General features: G+C 46.0%; 1 protein-coding gene across 1 annotated transcript in view; it reads right to left on the bottom strand.

Annotated features, from left to right (window-relative positions):
- Positions 1-21,642, bottom strand: part of ELL (elongation factor for RNA polymerase II) — a 54,626-nt gene extending 32,984 nt beyond the window's left edge. Inside the window, 1 exon segment of the mRNA XM_086627712.1 lies at positions 21,508-21,642. Within this exon segment, the coding sequence (XP_086483838.1) occupies positions 21,508-21,642 (135 nt within the window).
- Between the last annotated feature and the right edge of the window lie 249 nt (positions 21,643-21,891).

A 21,891-nucleotide genomic window follows, 5' to 3' on the forward strand; every position in this document is an offset into this window, starting at 1 on the left:
TCAGGTATGATCAAAGCTGGCATAAGGTTAAAAACGTTCAGTGGAACAGCTGGATGGGATATTCCTACACAGGACCAGAAAGGACATTTGAAATCCTCACGTCAAGTAACCAGTTGGAAACTTCCCCATTTCTTCAAGGAAATACAGATAATTAAAGAATATGTTGTTTCGAGAAGTTCTGTTATGCATTTACTGGAATTTATACTGGAGGCAGTGTTATATGGAAAATATTTGCCTATACTTAGCATCGGTGTATTTGTCTGTTTTCTTGACTGTTAGGAGTCACAAACGCCGAGCAAACAGAGCAAATGAAAGCTTTCCCTTATTTATGTTGGAACAAGGGAATTATTTTCAGAATTTAAAGCCTCTTGCAAACATTTAAAATTAGCAGCAAGAATGTCAATGAATATACAGAGAAACTATAAAACCACGCGAAGCCCACGGCTGGCACGAACGGGGCATTTTGAACTGTCACGTGCAATTCCAGCCAGGTAAAGCCACTGCACCTCAGAAACCAGTTACAAAAACGAGAAGAAATGGGTATCGCTTAAAATTCACAAATTTCAGACATGTTAATATCCCAAACTCATCCAAGTTCCCCTTTACTTCGTTGGTTATGACTAGTTTGTGTTTCTTCTGCCCACGCAACATGGTCCAAATTTAGGTACACTCCCTCCCCTGCTTCCTCCGGCTTCTCAGCACATAAAAAAAAAAAAAAAAAAAAAGGGGTCAGATCCCAATCCAGAAGGATCCTGGGTTCGAGCAGACCTGGGTGCTTGCAAAAAGGTGTCCCGCAGATCTGAACAGAACAGATTTAGATTTCCACTTACATTTTCGTTTTGAACACGCCACGCAGACTTTGCAAAGTAAAACAGAGACCAAAACGAAAGCAAATATAGCCAGTGTCTGGTTGTGACAGACTCACCGGAGACACCTCGGAGTCCCAAAGTTCATTAGTAGCAGGATACGTAAATCCCAGGGGAAATAAATTCCTCTGAATATACCCACGACAACTCCCAGTGACTCTGGGTGAAGTTCACTGGCAGTCAGAGCTGGCCCACGAGAGACCCGCCGCACATCAGGCAGAGACAAAACTCTTCTCCCAAGACAATTTGCTTTTTCAAGGCTTGTGTTTACCTCCTACCAGAAACACGGCAGTAAAAAGCCTCCTGAATATTCTTTTTTATGTCACGTCTATTTCTTACGGAATTAAAACACCGTCTCCCTGCAGCACAATTTCCATCTGCAATTTAAGGCCTCCCAACAATCTCATTTGAAGTCGAGGACAGTAACAGACTGCGGATGGGAGCGAGTCTGCTGAGACTTGAAAATTACACATCCTATATAATTTTTGTTGACCTAAACTACAAAGCCTTCCAGATCTTTTTATACTACACACGCCTCGGAGACAAGCTACTGGTTTTGCTATTCAAATCCGATGTTCTCAGGGAAAGAGTCTTGGAAATCCCATGTAAATCCACAAGTATTGAAGCCAAAAAGTTCAGCTTTCGACTCAAGAGAGATGCCAGCAGCCACAGCGACAACGGTCCGCTGCCGGGGTGGGAAACGCAGCCGTGGGGATGCTTCTGGAATTAGCCTATGTACACGTCTGCTCACGCCTCCTCTCTTAAATTACCTTGTTTATGACTTCGATGAGCAAAATGTTGTTAAATAACGAAGCCCTATCTGTCTGCTGGGCCCACTTTGCCACTCTTCTGCCCCATTTTCCTCTCCCCAATGTTTAAAAGAAATACTTGTTTGGGGTAGAAGCAAGTACCTGAGCTTTTAATACAAATAATTTTTAAAAAGGTGTTTTTGATGAAGGTTTGGGAGCTGGAGACTTCCCAATTACTCTGTGAACTGTTTGTATTGATTATAATCTATCATTTTTCTAATATGCATTAATGGATGCATATTATCACTGTAATACTAAAGCACCTACAAATCCTAGCCATGACATGCTGCAAGCAGCAATAAAATGATAAAGAGCTTTTATGTCAGCTAAGCTGTACATTTTAAAGTTTTTAATTGCTCAAGTGCAAAACACATACTGGTTTCCTTGTTAAAATTATGCAATTACTAAGGGGGCCATTACAGCACAAATGTCATTTCCTCAGTAGTTTAACTTGCCAGGGTCAAAAACCAAGAGTGCTCCTATAAGATAGGAAACAAGTTTTATTACAAATATCAGCTTAAAAAAAAAAAAACCCTTGACATCAGTGAAACTGTGGCTGAGTTACAGAATTTCAACATTCCCAGCTCCTTATTAAGGACGTGTCGTAAGCATATAAAATTTTACATCACTCCACAATCCCAGCAAAGATAACCAGCCCACTCAAAACACAGAAAACCACTACTTTTGAGCAAGTTTAGAGAGTAAGACACAGGATTAAGTTTAGAAAAAAAAAAAAAGCGTAGCCAAATTGAAATGCTTTGTGCCTGCAACGTAAAGCAGAAGCTCAGTCCCTAAATGGCCAATAGCTGGTATCAGCAAAGCAGAAAGCAATTAAACTCCACTGTCATCAAGATGTCACCCCACAGGCACGAGAGCTGAGCTGGCCGCGGAGCCGGTTCTCTCACGCATGCCTGGATCTTCTGATCTCGTCTAATCCAGGTTAAAAAGATCTTCCTGAATAAAACGCAATGTATTTGTCGATAGGATTCTTTGCAGAACTCATTTGGGAACTTCAACCGAAACCACGGAACGCCGCTTCCCCATGCAGCGTGGCACGGGCACGGCAAAACCCCTGGGTGCACCTCCCTGCGGCACGGCGGCTTCGGAGCGGGCACCAGAAAGCTTTCTTTGGAGAGGAACTAGGGAAAAGGAGAGATGGAGCGAGAAAGAGACCACACGGAGCCGAGCGGGCTGCCTGAACGCCCATCCTGCACCCTCAAGACTCGGGGCAGCAGGTGGAGGTTGGCACAGCGAAGGCTTTGCCACTGTGTTTCACTATGCCAGTGTGAGAGCGGTCACCCAGCTTTTCGAATCCGTCTTTCTTCATTTTTTTTCAGAATATAAAGCTCCTTGATGAGTCTCATCTCCAAAACCCTCCACAGCACAAGCAAACAACTCAATGCTCACTCCAGTGCCATTTTACACACAAGGTAGTTGAAGTTTTGTGCTCGAGCCCAGTGAAATTTTTGTGTTTCAGTTTGGTAACTTCCAGTAAATCTTTCCAGACGTGCTTCAAAAGAACCTTTGCTTCCCAGTGCGGAACCCAACTGTGTTCTTCCTGATCCTGCATTTGCAAAAATAAACCTTTAAACTCCAAAAGAACAGATGCCTCTGACAGGAAACCTGATACTCTGCTCATCTTTAGCACCACACCGCACATCTTGTGAAAGGTAGCTTTGGTAAGGAAACTCCAACTCGCTGCACACACTGAAAAATCCTGGGACAAACCACACAGCACTCGCCATCATGAAGCCAAGATGCTTGGCGAGCACAAGGCACAGTAGTTTTCCATTAGAAAGAGAAGCTAAGCATATATGCGATTTAGGCAAGGCCTTTCAGGAAGAAAATTAAAAGGAGGTTCAATTCCTTAGAGAAATAATTAAAGTATTGTCACTTGGTGTCGACTTTGCTCTGATCACTGTAGAGCAGGTGACCTTCTTCAGCCAGAGGAGAACCTGGTTACAGCAAACAGACCAACGTATCTATCACACCGACTCCTTCCCAAGAGAAGAACCACCAAATGACTTCTTATCCCTATTCCTAAATTTCTACAGCAATGCAAATTCCGTAACTGAGTAATTCTTCTTCAAGAGCACCAAGACGGACAGAGAACTGTTCTGTAATAAACACAAACAAATGCAGCATCTGAAATGGCTGCAAGAGATACTGCAAGGACACAACAGTGTCTCCAAAGAAAATGCAAGCTTTGTTTTCGCAAACTGCGGCCCTGGGACTTTCAGAGGACACCCAAGAGTTAAAACTACCTGTCTCCAGAGAAGGGATCACCTGTTAGGGGACAGGTGAGACACTGCCAGAGCAGAATAAGCACTAGGGACAGACACGGGCACAGTCTACTTTGTTTTAAGAGCCACAACACTTCTGTTCTAAATACCACTTTCTTTCCAGATGGCCAGTCGGTCACTGGATCCCATCGCTGCTGCTTCCAGGTCACCCAACTTCAGTGCTCGATGGGATCGGCAGCAAGCAGCTGCAGCTCTCCACCTGGGCAATTCCACCCCAAAACAGGGGGTGATTCGTAGCCTGAGGTCGAAGGGAACACGTATTGTAAGAAACAGGAAAAGATCAAAGGCGGGTTTGTGGTGTCAAGGGTCCTGAGCTCCCCATTAACTCGGACACAGTTACTTATCTTCAGCATCGCTGGAGAAGTCAGCCTCAGCTGAGAATCCACATTTGGAGACCACAGGCACATTTCCCAATGGTACAGAACTCTTTTTTTTATGTTTTTTAATCTTTGCTTTTCCAGGGAGTTAAGGGACACCTACTCATTAAGTCTAGCAAGAGAAGTGATAATCATAAAGTCTCAACTCTTTATGCCTGACACGAGAGCTTAAAGGATGATTATCTGTAGTTTAATCATTACAAACTCCCACCAATTTCACTATTAATGAGACTGGGCTACTTAGTGAGGTTTTACTGTCTGAAGACCAACGGCCAACTCCCACAGTTTCCGAAAGCTTGCTAAGGAAAGGGTTTTGGGGGAAAAAACCTTTGCAGTCCTGTCCAGCTACAACTGTTCAAAGTAGTCTGGTAATCAATTAAAAATATGTTTATAATGAAAGAACTACCAAAACATTATGCCCATTTTTTAGTGCAGTGACACAGGATATCTCCCTCACTCTGAGTGAAAACCCTGGTATTTTTGATACAATTACTGTATCTCCCTGAAAAGCAGGTTTCATTTTTGTTGCTGGATTTTCTGCATCCATTACTCATTACAAAAGGGTGTTCCAGAACCTCACCGAGAACTCAAAGCTACTTTATTAGTCAGTCCATTCTTGAATCAAAACTGCCCATTTAAATGCCCTTACCTTTCTCGTCCTGTTCTCCCCAACCAAATTCCCAAAGCTGAGGTTCAACAACCCCTTCTCCTTTCCTGCCAGCACACTACAAATCAACAAAATCCTGCCCAAACTGTTATTTTTATTACCATTTTTCCTGAAGGGATTCTTCTCCTCTAACTCAGACTAGAAGCAATAGAAGTTAAAACCAGGAAAGCATAAAACAAGTTGAAACAACACTTCCCAAAGCACTGTACAAAGATAATGCTGTGCTGGCAAATTAATCGCAAAAAAAATCAGCAGAAACCTAGAAATAAGTTTCATTGCTTTGTTACTTGCAAGCAATTGGATGGAGTTTAGTGAAAAGTTAAATTAACACATCCCAAAGCCCAGCTCTTTTTAAAAATAGCAACTCTACAGTCACTTGCCCCTATAGGAGGAAAAAAAAAAATGTTTTAAATCAAAGAATTAAGTCAGAATTTGTCTGCTCATATGGCCTGAAATCTACTCCCCTTTTACACGGTAGCACTGCATCTCTTAGCACGGCTAAATTTTTTGGCAGACACTGTAAACTAAAGATAGGGTAGAAAAAAGGAAGGTAAATATTGGTATTTCTAAAGTGCAGGCAAAGGAAAACAAACCCTCTCAGATTTGTTTTTGAGAACACGTGGATTTGCTTTGAAATACTGTTTTCAACAAGAAACATTATTGCATAAAGAAATTTCCTGTTCTGCCTCCACACATTGTAAATACTAATAAGAATAATAATCATTAAATATTCTCTTCAGAAAAGTCCAGCAGTATGGCTTCAGCATCTGTACCCATTTGCATTACAAGACAATTCAGAGACCTTAGTCTAGCAAGACATTCATGCTCAATATTCCCTGGGTAACCACCTCTTGCATGCAACACTGCTTGTTTTCGCAGCAGCATTTTATTGTAGCTATCGGATGATCTTGTTAAATTGGGAAAGGACTGAAAAAAAACAAACACAAAACAAAAAACAACTGGCAGAAGGAAACTGAATCATCCAAAATTCCCAACTCTGCTAAAGGTGAACAGCAGTTCTGGTTTTCCCTGAAGGCTTTACTTAAACAGTTTTATGAGCCAAGAATCATTAAGGGGTTTTAGATTTTCTCAGATTAATATTTTAAAAGCCATTCCTCTAGTACAAGACACCTTGGATGAAGGCTTCTGTGCTTCCTCTGAAAGAAGAGGGAGTTTGCTAACAGTTTACTACATGCTGGAGACATGGCCACCTCTCAAAGGAAACCAAAAAGTTTGTGAAAGTGCTGAGGAAAACAATTTCACTCATGGAAATCACTTGGCTTGCCACCATCTATCTTAGAAACAGCACTTTTCACCGATTAGCCTTTCTGAAGCAACACCAGCAATGCTGCTTTCGGTCTGTTGTGACAACATCAGGTCTGTGAAATGTGAAGATGGGGGCATTTTCAGTCCGATGGCCCAAAAGGGATCACGGTGACTACCCAGCATTTCTACTCCTGACCCTTCTCTCCCTTGATGGGTTGAAATCTGAAACGTGGATACAACTGAAAAATGATGATTTCATGCAGCTTCACTGAAAAGATTTAGAATTAGCTATTAAATATAGGGAAGACCAAGATTTGTTTCTCCTCGCTGGGGAATGGGAAGCAGAAGTTGGCCATACGTGCCCACCATTCAGCACGGATGCATCCAGACACCCACATAACGAAGAGAGGGTCAGCAAGAGACCCAGTTCCATGGGACAAGATCTCCCTATTTCTGCTGCTCAGAGCACACCATCCACCACGAATACTTATCTGCTCTTCTGACCAGTTATATTCTGTTTAAACGTTACTCTTGCTTCAAACTTCTGCTCTTCTGACCAGTTACATTCTGTTTAAACGCTCCTCTTCTTTCAAACTTCACGTTATTCTGCCAAATTCCTCCTCCCAAACTACTACGAGGGTCAGCAACTGAAGTTGGAGAGGGCTTGTACTACTGCAGAGGTAACTGAAGCAACTCATCTTTCATTCTCATAGTGATACATAAATATAATACAAAGGTTTTCCAGCCAAGCCTCTTCCAAGACAGACATAAAATCATCATTCTTAGCCCAAGAGTTAATGTCGTTTTTTTTTTTCCTGAACTGCCACTCTACAAAAGCTGCTTAGGGACAGTTCTTTATCTGGCCAGCCTTTAATGATGACTCTAATGACTACAAAGCACACCCATTCCCACTGCGTTGGCCAGACCTGAGACATGGATGAAAAGGTCACCCTCAGACTCTGAACTGAGAGAAGTTAAACAGTTAAAAAGAAGCTTTTCCGTAATTGACTGGTACTCCAAATATTTTGGTTTTAGCTTCTGCACTGTACAAACTCCTCAACTATCAAAAGAAAATGTTTCCCAAATTAATATAGAAAAGCATGTCACGATAGCACATCTGAAACGACTCCCCCTCATCCTCACCATAAGTAAAGTTTCCATAACTGCTGAAAACACCCAGGCTCTTCCATCCGAGGCTGAAGGCCATGCAGTGGAAGTGATGTAAAGGGACTACGGAACCAGATTTAGAGTCAAGACTTGTTCCATTTGCCCTCTGTCAGAAGCTTTCCTTCTGTAACCTGATATAAAGCATTTCACCTCTGGGTTGAACCTCCTCCATCTGTGAAACAGAGCTACTATTTCCCAGGTGATAAACGGAGACACTGCCACTTCACGCGGTATTTAGCGGAGACCATCCAGGTCTGTAAGCAGGAGCCGGATCGCACTGGTACCTCCGCACCGAGGGTTTCCAACCCAGGGATCCTTAGACCCTAGAAGAGCTTCACAGAGCAGCAGGAGATACATGAAAGAAGAAAACTGAGTGTATTAAGAACAGCTTAATAAAACAACTCACCATTCTGGAAAACTTTTTAGAACGACAGCTCAGGCTGAATTTAAAAACCACAACCTTTAAGCTATACTGAAAAGTAAGAACCTATTTAAATACCATTTAAGCAAGAATGCCTAAGTATTCCAATATCGCTAGCTAGCTAAAAGTCTGCCTAAAAGAAAGGAGTAAGGATACTCTTAAATTACACCAGGTGGATTTCTCTAAATACTGAGGCACTCCGGCTCAGACTCCAAGTACCATTCCAATAATAGTCTTATAAAAACGCTGAATGGGTACAGTCAGCTAGAACTCTCAGTTAAAAATAAATATTTCAAATTACTTCCAACGTACCCTCTTTACTGTGTCCCTCGTCAATCTGCGGGTTTCCAATTACTTGATTTCATTTTTTATTTTTAAGTGATTTTTCTTTCACCCATCAGGTTAAAAAGCCACTCGGACAGAAAGATAAGCTGGTTAATTACAGCTAGAAAACTGTTTGGCTGTACACAAACTGCCAGCAAATGCACAGTTAGAGAGTGCTTGTGGAAAAAAATCTGTCAGTTTGGCATCGCAGGCATTATACGTAACAATCAGATAATTCACCATTTCAGACTCAATCAAGGTAACGTTGCTTTTATGGCCAAGATGTTATTTTGAGTAGTTTTACCAGCTCTGCTATGTCAGGCTGCTCATGCAGAGCAAGATGAGACATTTAATACGTTAAAATGAAAGCAAGCGATTAAACGCAGCAACACTGGGTTACAACTTATAAAACAGGAATAGTGAAATATCAGAAGCTGACGGTTGTTTCTGACCTAGTTTTAACTGGAGAACAGTCAAAGAGCTGAAAAGGCTGAGGCGAGGCTGAAGGTGCTGAAATTCCAGTACTGGAGCTGGAAGTGCTGGGGAACAGGATTAGAGCAAAAGCCCTCAGACATTCAAACTACCGACGAAGCTTCACAGAGAACGAGGAACTTAAGGTTCAAGAGCTCAAGTTCAATGTCAAGTGACACCCTGGGGAGGAAGCACGGGAGGCTTTCAGCAAGACGGCGATGAAGTAAGAGGCGCTGCAGGACCTCCTCGCCGTCTTGCTGAATGGTGGCTACGGGGCAGCCAGAAGCCAAAGGTAGGAAGAGATCATCTCAAGCTCTGAAACACAGGAGGAAATCATTTCAAACCAGCACGTGTGGGTATTTTTGAAGATATTTCAGTTGCTTTTCTTCTGAGAAGGCGAATGTGCTGTCAAACACCTGTGCTCGTTTGCATAAGCAGAGAGGAATTAAAACCTCATCACATAAGTGAGCTGCAAGGACTTGGGTACCAAGGGCTCCCCAGAGATACAGGGGCTGTGGTGCAGGAGAGAGGAGGGATCCCATCCCAGCTCACGTGTCTCCCTCTTGCTCCTTTATTCTGCTGCTCCAGAGTCAAATATATTTCCACCAGGCAGCTACAACACGCTGGCTTTAAGCCTCATTAAGAAGCAGTATGTTGCTGGCCTGACATGTCACATTTTTAAATGACCTTTGTACCGAGAACAGCGTTACCAAGCTGCTAAGAACAAGGTGGGGGGAAAAAAAAAAAAAGTTGGTTTCCATGATTAGGAGAGGTTCGTTCTGGCTGTTTGCACTTCTTTTAGTTCAAAAAACCCCACCTGTCAGTAAACCAAGCCATAGAAAAAGCAGGCAGCTCTTTCTGAAGGGCAGCTGTGACGGCATCAGCACTGTTGGCCATTCTTAACGTTGTACTTATCACGCAAGGTAAACAGGAGCGACTATCAGTTAATGAACAACACAACCCTAAGGCTGAATTTTAAAGAGTGCTTTTCACCACTGCAATCTTTTAATGAAAATACAGCAATTCCAACTCACTGAGTTTGCTTGAGTCTGATTTATTTTAGGGCATATGAAGACACCGAGGCTGATTCACTTGCCTGTGTGCTCATAAGATGGCTCAAACGAGCTGCTGAAACATCAGTGTGATCCTTATCTTCCACACAGCTTTACTACTTTTCTTGCAAGAGAGAAATATAAAGGCAATTTAGAGATCAGATTGACTAACTCGTTCAACCATCCCAGAACAAATCTCACCTAACACACACACTGCTGAGCCCAGGAAAACAAGCCTGGACCAGTTTTCTCCTTGTGCCCAACTCTATCCTATTGACACTTAAAGGGAAGTGTAATTACTAGTCTGCCAAAGTTCTACTTAAGACAATCTTCAGACGTTCCTCACGGAGTCGGAGCCAGCCCTGCTGGAAGAGGCTATGATAAACCAAAGTCAGCAGAGCCAGGACTTTACAGGAATCCCAGAGAAATCCAACCACCAACACTCCACAAGCCAGATCAGCCTCAAAAGTTAAAGCAAGATGCTCAGACACAGCTTCTTCTGGCTTTCAGGCAAACAGAGGTGCTCCAACGCCAACCAGGACCCCAGGAACACAACCCAACAGAAAGTCAGTATTCGCCAGGGATGTCATTGCAATTTCCTACCATCTCACCAATGTCACGGGGGGGTTAGTGAGAAAGTAACAGCAAATGCCAGTCTATTCCACCACTGAGGGAAGCTGCCCACAAAAAAATCCAACTGGAAGTACTGCGCAAGACAACCCCACTAGATTTTCTATCATGTTATAACCTCAGCGTGTTACACACCCTCCGCTAACACATCACTGCCAACAGCTTCCTCACAAACATCATCTTCCAGGGGTGCTTGCTTTCTCCGATGGAAAAGCGAGGGCAGTTGCCTGAAGAAGCCACTACCGAGTTAAACGAGGTCCTCCCTTTCCTTCAGCAAGAAGCACAGACCCCGTAGTGTTTCTGCTACGTCTTTATTTGCACTGCCAGGCTGGTTGGTAACAAACCTGCTCCAAAAATAAAGTGACAAACAGTAAAAGAAAGAACATACTCTTCTAAACTGGCAAAAATCTACCTCAAAAAAAAAAAGTCAGATGTATGTTTGCTCCCCGCAAGGACACCTGTGAAAGTTCAGGTTACAACAAATTCCAAAAATGAACATGAAAAATTTTCAGATAAGAAGAGTAAAAACATACCACCTCTACTGACTAAATAGAGATTGACCACAGAGCTGCAAAAAGACTCCCTGGGTCCGAGCCCAAAAGCCCCAAGAGATTTCATACATGAAGACTGAGAACCTCTCTTGCCTGACCGAGTGCGTCGCGGCAGGCAAGCTCATTCATACATGCAAAAGAAGTGGTATGGCCGCTGAGCCGGCACTTCATTGTCTGACCAGGATTTTTGGTCTAAATATAACAATCCGTGCAAGCTCTAGTTAGCTGAAACCTTTTGCTTTCTTAACCGAGCCCATCTGAGGTTAGAATAAAAGCGTATTTCTTCCTGCTGTCTACATCTGTAAGTTGAGCCTTAATGACCAGTAAAAGGCCTTTATGTCGAGTTAACTGGCCTCAGTTGTACGAGAGCACTGAAACTTGCAGCGAGACACAGGCAGCACCCACATTAGATACATCTCCAGTGCAGATGACTCCAGAGATTCAGTAGGAAGGTCACGGAAACATCCCTGACACTATAATATCAAACCTAGGTAATAAACCAACTTTTTTCCCCCCCTTCATGTTAAGAAAGCCAAAAAGTGTTCTAGATTTTAATGCAGTGATCACTACTGTACCACTTAAATGCATTAAGAACAGTCCTTAAACTCAAACGACTTCAGAATTGCACCTCTAGAAAAAGGTCTGCAGTTGGTTTTAATCACCACTACGTCCCATGTCATCTAAAGCGCGTATTTCAAACGGATCCAAGATATCCCATTAGCGTTCATAAAGATTAAGCCTGTTTTACTTTATCCATTACTACCTCCCTCTTCCCACTTCCACATCTCTAAAGACGAAACAAAAAGACACTTCTTTAGCAAAGCTGCATGTGTTGGGACTCTCCATCAGCACAGCTCTAGACTCCAGGCTGGGAGAACTGGTTTATTACAATACACTTGCTCGGCTGCATTGCTCTCCTTTAGAAAAACCACGCTTTATTTCTGGAATAAAGAGGAGGATTAGTAGCCATCCATTACACATGTCAGACCATCTCTGAGGTGCACAGCACCCAGGAGCTTTCAGAAACTGCACGGTAGCCATCCTCACCTCTTCAACGGCGTTAGGGAACGTGGACCCCACTAAGTCAGGAAGCTTTTCAGATCTCACAGCAGGAAAAGCAAACAGGACAAGTACCAGCAACTTCCCTAACAAAAAATCCTGACCATGAAGAGCATGTAAACACACAGATAACTAAAGGTTCTTTTTATTGTTGAATATCTGTGGGAGAGAAGGGAGCAGAGGTTGTGGTCAGGACCATCATGCTCCCATCAAAACACGGCTGCCCCGGCAAGCACACAGAGGGGAAACAGCGAGCAAGGTCGCTGTCGCAGGTGTCACCGAAAGCACTTTTCAAAAGAAATTGGCTAGCAGAGCTCCTACGCACTTCTTAAGAGACTATTTATGGGAGCAGAAGTTGTTCTTAACTCCGCGAGAAGCAGCAGCAGAGGTCACGATTCGGGGTTTACCAGCTCTGATGGCTGAACACCCCTGGCAGCATGAACAGGTGCCGTTAGTATTTTCAAAAATCTATTTTAATGACATAAGAACTATTGTTTCAGAGCAAAGTCCTGCTCAGCCCAGTCTGTCCCGCTGCTGAAGGAAGGGAAGAAACCCTGTGATGGAAGTCGGCTCCGCTCCAACCTGTATCAACTTCTTCCCGGCTCCAGTCATTGTACAGCAGTTTCATGCTGAATCACGAGTTTACGCCTTCGTTTTGGGACAGCGTGCTAAAGCCCCACAAGTCAGGGAGTTAATGAGCTGCTGCCACCTAATCAGGCCTGCCACACCACACCTCCAGCGAGTGTCAGACGCACAGGGAACAACTTCAAAGGACCAGCAGACCTTACGGTCTCCCTATGAGCAAGGGCTGCTCCCTTTTCCAGCCTCCTGGTAGAAAGGTGAGCCCAGCAAGAGCTGACTGACTTGCCTTATATGGCTTCCAAGGCACAATTTCCGCTTGCCCAAGCTCAGGCAGGGTGGAAAAAATTTGCTTCCTTGCTACTCCGCCCATCCCCGGCTCTGAAAAGCATCCACTGAATCCTGGATCTGAAAGGAATGGAAGAATTTACACCGACGTTTGCGTGGAGCTCAGCTCCCTGGAAGAGGTAAAGCCACGGCTTTGGCAACAAGCTGGATCACCTCAAACACCAGGAGACAGAAGGGAGCCGAAGAGCCGATCCGCAGAGATGCTTGGAGAAGTTGTAACCACAGCCTTTATTCTTTGCATACCATCTGACCACTTTTTCTTGCTATTCAGATGCATTTTAGCCTTTTAAATTTCACGGCAGCAAGCTTTACAAGTTAATTACGAGCTGGGAACATAACTTCCTTTCACCAATTTATCCATAATATGCCTTACTATATACCAGGAGCTTTGTTTTCAGAATCAAACGAATACAGACTCAGCTCAGGTTCACACACTATTTTCTGCACAACTCAGGACATCCTCTGGCAGTTACCATCAACGTTCCTGACGCCTGTCCTACCTTCTGGTCACAGTAAGGTTAATGTCATCGAGGTGCGTGTCATTATTAACTTCTGAGCATCACAGAGAAATTCTCAGACTTTGCAAACACAGACCAACCCTCCTGTTCACTGCATGTAAATACAGCCACGTCCATAGTCCTGAGTAGCTCCAAGTGCAAAAAAGCTGCTGGCTAAAAAACAAAGCACATTAGATGCAGTCAGGCTGCTCCACGCTCAACAAATGCTCTTACTTTCAGGATTACCAAAGCTTTTTTATTGCTGAAAACGTGTGTATATTCACTTTTTCTAGCCTTCACTGCCCGTATCAAGATCATACCTTTTTTTACAGCACGTTTTTCTCAGTGCAAGAACCAGGGAGAGATTTATCTCCAGCCATCAGTGGTTTGTCTTTGCTTTAATCTTCTAGTCACCCAACGGCAGAACCTGGCTCATCCACACACAGATTCTCTCAAATGAGAGAAAAATGGGGGCAAAGGAGCTTAAAAAACTACCTTCTGCCAATTCCCTTGTTCTCTTCGTTTTGGGGACTGGGAAAGACAGAAACACAGCCCATTTGATTTTCTCATAGAAACTGGGAGCCAAAAACAACTGAAATCAGCACCGGCGCTGGAAAGGTACAACAAAACTCACACAAACATAAAGTCTAGACACTGAAATGTGGAAATATGATTCAAATAACCACAACTGGCACATAACGTATTGATTGCAGCCCATCGCAGAACAGGCCTTCAGTGGGTAAGAACACAGAAGAAAAATTAAATTAGTGTCTTCCACCTCAGTTTTAGAAAATATGGATCCTTTGTGCACGGCGATACGGATCGAGCTAGCACTTCTTCCATCCTGCTGGGCTTTTTGCTAGGCTTTCAAGTAACACGTCTGCTCTTGCGAAAGAACGACAATTAGCTTAAACTATCCTTGCAGCACTGGTCCTGTATGGACAAAACTGCCACAGGTGTCAGGTGGCTGCTCTTATCCAAGCACAGCCTATCAGCTGAACTACGCAGGGTCTCGAAATATTTGAGCCAAGTAGCCAAGAGGATGTTTGCACTGATGAAATCTAAATACTACAAAGGTTCAGGCAACTAGCTGCACTTAGGAAGTTTCACGTTTAGGAAATTTCACCTTACTTGCTAAAGCCCATCACAGGCAGACACAAACTTAAAGCAAAAAGTTTGTATCTACCATTAAACCCACCGGCGTGCTCTGGAACGGGGGCAGAAGCCAGCAGCACAACTCAAGCCTCTGCTTGCAGCGCTATGCACAGATTGTTCTCCGAGACGCTGGCTCCAGCCTTCTCCCCACGATGACCCTCTTTCCTGCAGAGCAATATTCCCCAGGACCATGCCCAGAGCCCCCCTGGATGGTTGCAGGTTCTGCATATACAAAGAAAGAGTAACTGGTGGTGGTGGCTGGCCCGAAGAGACTGAAGGAAAGTACATCATCTTGGTTTTCCATGAACGCCATGGGCTAAAGTATTCTCCCCTGTGCAACAAAAGCCAAAAAAAGTCCTGGTGCACAGAGGGAGAGCAGAGGGTTAACAGCCATCAGGCTGCACCAGATCAGGGAAGACTCAAGGTGGGTGGAGGTGGGCAGCTAAGTAAAGCCATGCTCACTAGCGGTGACCTCTTTTTGAGTTAAACAAATGCTGGTTTCTTTAAATTAAAAAAGGCACTAGTCCAATGTAAAGAAAGGAGAGACCAAGTGCACGGAGCAGTGTTTTTCCTAGACTGCTTTTTCGCTGGAGCAATGAAAAAAGGATTGGATTTTGGAAGTCTGCTCTCTCAGTGCAGCAGCGATATGCACCACTGCTCTGGAGACCAACTGCTGAGGGGTTTATCATGCTCTTAATTTTAAAAATTCTTGGGGGAAAAAGAAACCCAAACAGTCAGAAGGTAATACTAGGTTACCATGGTGTGCAAAAGTTGCCTTATGTACACGGGATGTTTCTAAGCAACATATGAGCTACTGAAGAAAACTCTTCTTATCAGCAAATCCAAGCTCCTTTCCTGGATAATGCATCTAGGTCAAGCTAAGGCACGTTGAATGTAGAAGCCTAGTTTTGGTAATGTCTCCGCTGTATCCACCCTGTATAAAATATTAGCATAGTTCAAGTTATCTGGCTTTTTTTTTTTTCCTTTCATTAGCATTAAATTCACTCCAGACAATGGCTCCTCCAGAGAGAGCATTAACCTTTATTATTCAGAGGTAACTTGATCTCAACCTTCCTGACATTATGACACTGAGCTACAACCACTTTTTCCCCCTTCTCGACTTCTCCTGTCATCCCCCCAAATCCAAATAAAGTCAGTATATTACACGAATGTGTTCCCAAATTAGAGTATTCGGTACAGGATTCCAGACATATGGTATCTCTTCAAAGTCTACCTAAACCCGTGCAGCCACTCCATCCATTCAAACGCATTCTCTTGTGCATTAGCAGCAAAACCACTAAGTCAGCCAAAATGTATTCTTCTCCCATGGATTAGCTGGCACAAATTACTACAAGAGTGACGCATGCAGTCTGTCCCTTCCCATTTTTCAACACGCACAAACACCAGGGATTTGGAGATGCTTCACAAGTTCATGCTCAGAACTTACAGGCAGAACCGAGTTTATACAGTTTGAAACGTGCAAATTGTTTGGGAGATAACATGTTCATTTACTAACGAGACCTCAAATGCTTTTTCAAACAAAACTTCCCCTCCCTCACCAGTAATAAAGGCTCTTCTGCTATCCCAACAGAGTCGGCACTATGCAAGTGAACTATTTCAACAGTCACCAGCGCTCTGCCAAGCAGCGCTATGACAAAAACTAACTAAACAGGACAGAGCACTTCAGAAAAAAAAAAAAACACAAACACACACAACAAAACCGATGTTGGAGGATCACCCGTAGACTCCACGCTCTGCGAGTCGACTGGCTCGCGGCGAGCGCAGAAGCCACTCGAGGCAGGGCTTGCTGCAGCACACACTGGCCAGGTAAGAAGTCACTGGGAGATAGACCGCTCCAAAGAGGCTCATCTGCTCACTGTGTTTGATCAGATATGCTTCAGATAGAAGTGAAAAAAATAGCAGTTATAACAGCTTTCCTTTCTCCCTTTGCTGCTGTTTAAGTGGCATAAGAAACCAAGTAGAGAAGATGCTGAAAAGGAGCGAGGGTTTGGTCTTGCTGGGTAATGAATACAATCACCAGGATCCAGCTGCTGGAGCCATCGATACAAGTGCCAAAACAGCTTGCTTGCCTACCTTAAAAAAATAATCTAACCTCATCAAAGTAATCTAAGGGGTTAATTGTCAAGCTGGCTTCCCCCAGTATTGCTAGAGAGCAGAAAGTTATTAATGCCCAAATCCAACTTCTCTGATCGATGGTGTCGTATGATCTGCTGATAAAAAAGCAGATCACGTTCAGAAAAGGCACCATCGGTCACAAGGATTCTGTCACAAACTTTCTATTTTCCCTTGGCACGTCATCAATTAGACCTACTTCTGCAGTCTGCTACCACCAGTATAAAAAAAAAAGGCATAATAGCTTTATAATTTGCCACCGAATCCCATAGCAACTGTACGTCACTTCAGATGTAAATTACAGACGATTCTTTCCCGTGCAATTTGAAAACTATAGAGATGAATCTATAATTTGAGCAGATCCAAATGGTATATGGTTGAGAGAAAAAGCTACCCTAAATAATTGAAAGGAAACTGCCACAGGCCAAAACATTCCTCGCGCAGGACATTAAACATCTCTTTGTCCCCTTCCCTCGAATGGGAGGTGCCACGCTCAGGTCAGCATTAAGAACATCCAGCAGGAGTTTAGCAGTTCAGTGTGTTCTGCATATCCTGTCCCATTTCTGCTGATTGCGAGATGTACAACGCGTTTCCTTTCCAGCCAGCCTCCTCTGATTCATTCAGTCATGTCACCGACTCATGGTCCCGATGTCGTAATAGCTTCAATTTTGACGGACGACAGCATCAGGGAATTAATAGGACAGGAAAAAACAGGTTACGGGAAAGGAGGAATGATGCAAAAAGCTTCAAGATAATTCAATGAATTTTGATTCGAAAGCCGGATTGTTCTTCTCCTCCTGACACCTGCAAGCAGCTTTCAATTCCCGAGTCAGCATGAATACGCATTACCCTAAAGACCCGGTAATGACAGCAGGAGCCTTCATTTTGTATTTCGTGCTTTAAACACAGCAAGATGAAGGCATCTGTAACAACCTGTCTGAAAATGTCCTTTCAATAAGCGGTGACTCCACGGGGTCGGGTTAACCCCAACCTTTGAGAAATAACTTCTGTCACGGTCGGTTTAAGAAGAGCACAGAAGGCACAGGGAAGATGCCTTGGGAAGCCACATCTGTCAGACCACAGTTCCGAAATTCAGTTCGGCTAAGAGAGCACAGGGGCAACGTGCTTTGGTTATCTGAGCTTAGTCCCCAATAAATATTTGTGCACCTGCCAAAGTTCACCAGTGGCTTCGGTTCAAAATACTCCGCGTAGCAGGGGCAGAGGGGTAGAAGGTGAGCAGGAGGCACTGTTCAACTGCTGCATCACGCACTGACCGAAACGGGGATGCCAAGACCCTCTTTACATCCTCCTAAAATCACAAGGCTACCATGTGAGCCAGGACTAGGGCCGGTAGCCGAGCTGAGCCTCCATCACCTATGGCTCAGTCAACACAAAAGCCACGAGTAACAGAGAAAGGTGTGCAAGCACAGTCACGTCATCTGTTATCGAAAGACAATCCATCGTTCAAGCTCACTAGTACTGCTCCTCAAGCCACAAAGAGAGTTTTCAAATAAAACTGTGAAAGTTGGGCAATTCCCAGGTCCGGGTTCCAGGAACAGCCCTAATTCTGTTTACATGCCACCAGCACCTACACCACAATAGCGCGAGGAGATGTGCCTACAGCCAAGTGACGTCCAGGTCTGCCGTGGAGCACTTAAAATCGTGCACTGGAGATTTCTACTTACCTAGAAACCCTCACGATGCTGTTAAAAAAAAGGGTGTGAAAAGCAAAGGATGCACGCCATGGATGGAGACACACTAGGCAAGGATAGATACAACATCCCGTCATTGAGCGTGGAGGACACGGTCCAGGATAAAGAATGAGAGAGGAAAACAAGGCAGGGGCATGAGGAGTTCCCTTGTACCTCAACACGGGCAGCAAGAAAGCTGGAGGCAGACCAGAAGAGATGAGGAAAGCGATGTCCCGCTTTTTTCTGGGGTTGGGAGGGCCTGAGCAGAGCCTGTACACACCCCCAAAGGGAACGCAGAAAACTGCAAGCTCATATAGAGTGAGACTCCTTGGAGAGCCGAGAGCTGTTTTAGGCTAACACACCAGACCAGCTCCATTTCATCAGCAGATAAATTGACTCAGGACACATTTTCCGCCGCTCAGCCTTCAGCTGCGGAGCTGGGCAGGCAGCGCTGACGGTTTCACAACTGTGTGGAAGCAGTTTCAGGGGCAGCAAGTTTCACAAGGAGCAGACGGGCGACATCTCAGCGTGTCCCCCGTGAAGCCGATGTTATTTTTAAGACTCTTATTTCTTTCAGGTGAGCGTACCCCCCTGCTACTGGAGAAACAAATCCTTTTCAGGACCACAGGGAGCCAGCAGCCCTGCGATCTGGGCCTCTTCAGCAGCAGCTCCGCATCCTCTGAGCATGACACAGAAACACAGAGCACCAATGTGTGGACCCACGGCTGTTTTCTTCGAGCAGGAGAGACTCAAGAAGACAAGCATGGCTCCTCCATAGTCCTGCTGCCTGATCCACACATGGTACAGCTCCACACCAAGAACGCAACTGCTCTGGCACAAGGGACACTAAAAACAAATGGCAGCTCGCCCGGCTGGGTGATCATTTTTGGATTATGTAATCCCAATACATTATTATTAGACCAAGAACAAACTCAAGCAAGCAACCGAAGACATTACCCTGCCTGTTCTGGCAAAGAGACAGAGACTTGTCGCAGAAATCGCGCCGACGTGCTATCCCGGTGCATAAAACAGGTCAGACCGCACGCATGTTGGACTGCAGGTAACACAAACAGCAGTGTTGGATTCCAGGCCATGATACACGTTACACAACGCTGTCGTCAGTTCCACCACATGTAAAACCAAACCGAGCAGAAGAAGCCTTCGCCAATTTTTTTTTTTTTTTTTTTTTTTTTTTTTTTTTTTCCATTTACCTACTGCCGACCAAAATTAAATCAGAGCCCAGACTGGACAAACACACGCTCCGAAGGTGTGTTATAAAGTCACTTCTTGGCATCACCACAGCCGAGCGTTTCAGAGGAAGCAGAGACGTTCAACAAGCTGGAGAAACTGTTTATAGAACAAACGCAGAATGAGCATATGTGTTTAATAGCCCACTAATTGTTGCGTTATTCACTGTACAAACAAGCGAGCTCTTCTGCCCCTTATCCTTTCCTGCCCATTTAATCACCAGTAGCCTTTGACTATTTCTCTTTTGGGTGGCGGTGAAGGAAGCAAAGTTCATTAGTGGCCGTTGGCCACCAAACAATCTAGAGACCAGACTTCATTTAGAAAATAAACACCACTATTCATGTGTGACACGGACTCGGAATAGCTGCCCAAAATATTTAACACAGCTGCCTGTAGTCTTCCTACTCTCCCTCCCCCAAAAGAAAAGGCTTTCCTAATATATAGGAAAGTATTTTTCTTTTCTTTTTTCAGAGAAAAGCTAATAACTCAGACTATCCAAGGCACTTATTGCTACTGACTTCTCATAATGCTGATAAACACTCATTAAAATATAAGTTGATAAACCCTGGTACAGTAATTACCTTCGTCCTCACACAGAGATTGCCCAATTCAGTGATGTGATGTAACCAACACCCTAAATTAAAAATAGTGTTGTGACAACATATGGTTTATCCTACAGAAGCTGGCAGGCAGGACGCTCCTAATGACAAACGGGTTAGGTTCCCAGCTTCCCCCAGCTCCCCGGCAAGGTGAGGAGACAGATACGCTCTTCGCGGGATCAGAGGCGGAAAGAGAAAAAAATAAAATTACAATAAAAAGGACAGCCTTTTATCCCTCCCCGGTCCATCCTAACGACAGATGCCGAGTATTGTCATTATTCTTTATTTACGTGACTAATAAGCTCTCTGGATGCGTTTCAAGGAAATATCTCGGAAAAGACAATCTGGAAATTTCAAAATACAGCCCCAGCCTGAACCCGCCTCCCCCCAGGGAGCGGAGCACCGGGCAGGGGAGGGGTGGGGGGGGACGACGCACCGGGCGCCCCAGGGAGGGTGGCAGCAAGGAAGGGACCCTCCCCACTCCGGGATGGCAGCACCGGGGGTGGACCCACCCCGCCTCCCCCCGCCCCGGACACGTCCCCGAGGTGAGACCGACTCCCCCCCGCCCCGGGCTCTGGAAACCCACGTCACGCACACCGGGAGGCGGGCACCGACGTCCCTCGCACACCTTCCCCCCCGCCCCCAGCCACCTACCGGGGACTGGGGGCGGCTTCCAGCCATCCACCCGGAGGGGCACCGAGAGCCCACCCCCCCTCGCCGGTATCTACCGGGCAGCGGCACCCAGACCTCGGCTCCCGGATCCTCGAGGCACCCACCGGGGCGGGGAGGGGCACATTAGGGCCCTCCCAACAGTTATCGGGGGGGCACACCGACACCCCCCGGTCCCCCTCCGGCACTTACCGGAGGATCAGCGGTCACCCACCGAGGGGGCCCACCGAGGCCCCTCGAACAGCAGCGGGGAGGGAGGACCGGGGTACCCCCCGGGGCGTTACCGAAAGGGCACGGTGAGACCCCACCGCCTCCTTCAGTCACTCACATGGGAGGGGCCGGGACCCCCCCGCGTCTCCTCAGTCTCTCACCGGGGAGGGCCTCATACCGAGCGACACCCCCCCTCGCCTTTCCCCGGTCATCCGCCGGGGTCCGCCCTCTCCCACCGCACCCGGCAGCGGCAGGCCCAGCACCCCCCGCCCCATCCTGTGAGGGAGCCATCCCCCCGGCACCGACGCCGGTGCCAACCCCGCCAGTGCCGCCCGCGGGGCTCCGGCCAGGGCCTCGTGGCGGCCGCCCGCCCGCCGCGGGGCCGTGCCCGCCGCCCCGTGCCCGCCGCCCCTACCTTACAGGCCTGGTAGCTCTCGAAGGCGCGCAGGGCGCTCTCCGTGAGCTTGACGTGGAAGACGGAGACGCGGGTGCCGCGGCCGAGGCGGCCGCAGGACAGCCCGTACCCGCGCTCCGCCTGCAGCGCCGCCATCTTGGGACCGTCTCCTCCTCCGCGCCTGAGCCGCCGGGGCCTCCCGCCGGGGCCACGCCCCCTTATGCATAATTCATGAGCCGCCAGCCCCGCCCACCCGGAGCGCCTGTTGCTGGGGCGAGGAGGTGGGCAGCGCGCGTTCTCATTGGCCAGGCCCCGCCGGCCGCAAAATCGGATTGGGAGATGGGGAGAGGAGGCGGGGATATGCAAACGACGGCCGCGGGGCATGGTGGGGAGGGTGGTTTGGTG

The sequence above is a fragment of the Tauraco erythrolophus genome, chromosome 28 (genome assembly GCF_009769465.1).
Source record: "Tauraco erythrolophus isolate bTauEry1 chromosome 28, bTauEry1.pri, whole genome shotgun sequence".
NCBI lineage: Eukaryota > Metazoa > Chordata > Aves > Musophagiformes > Musophagidae > Tauraco > Tauraco erythrolophus.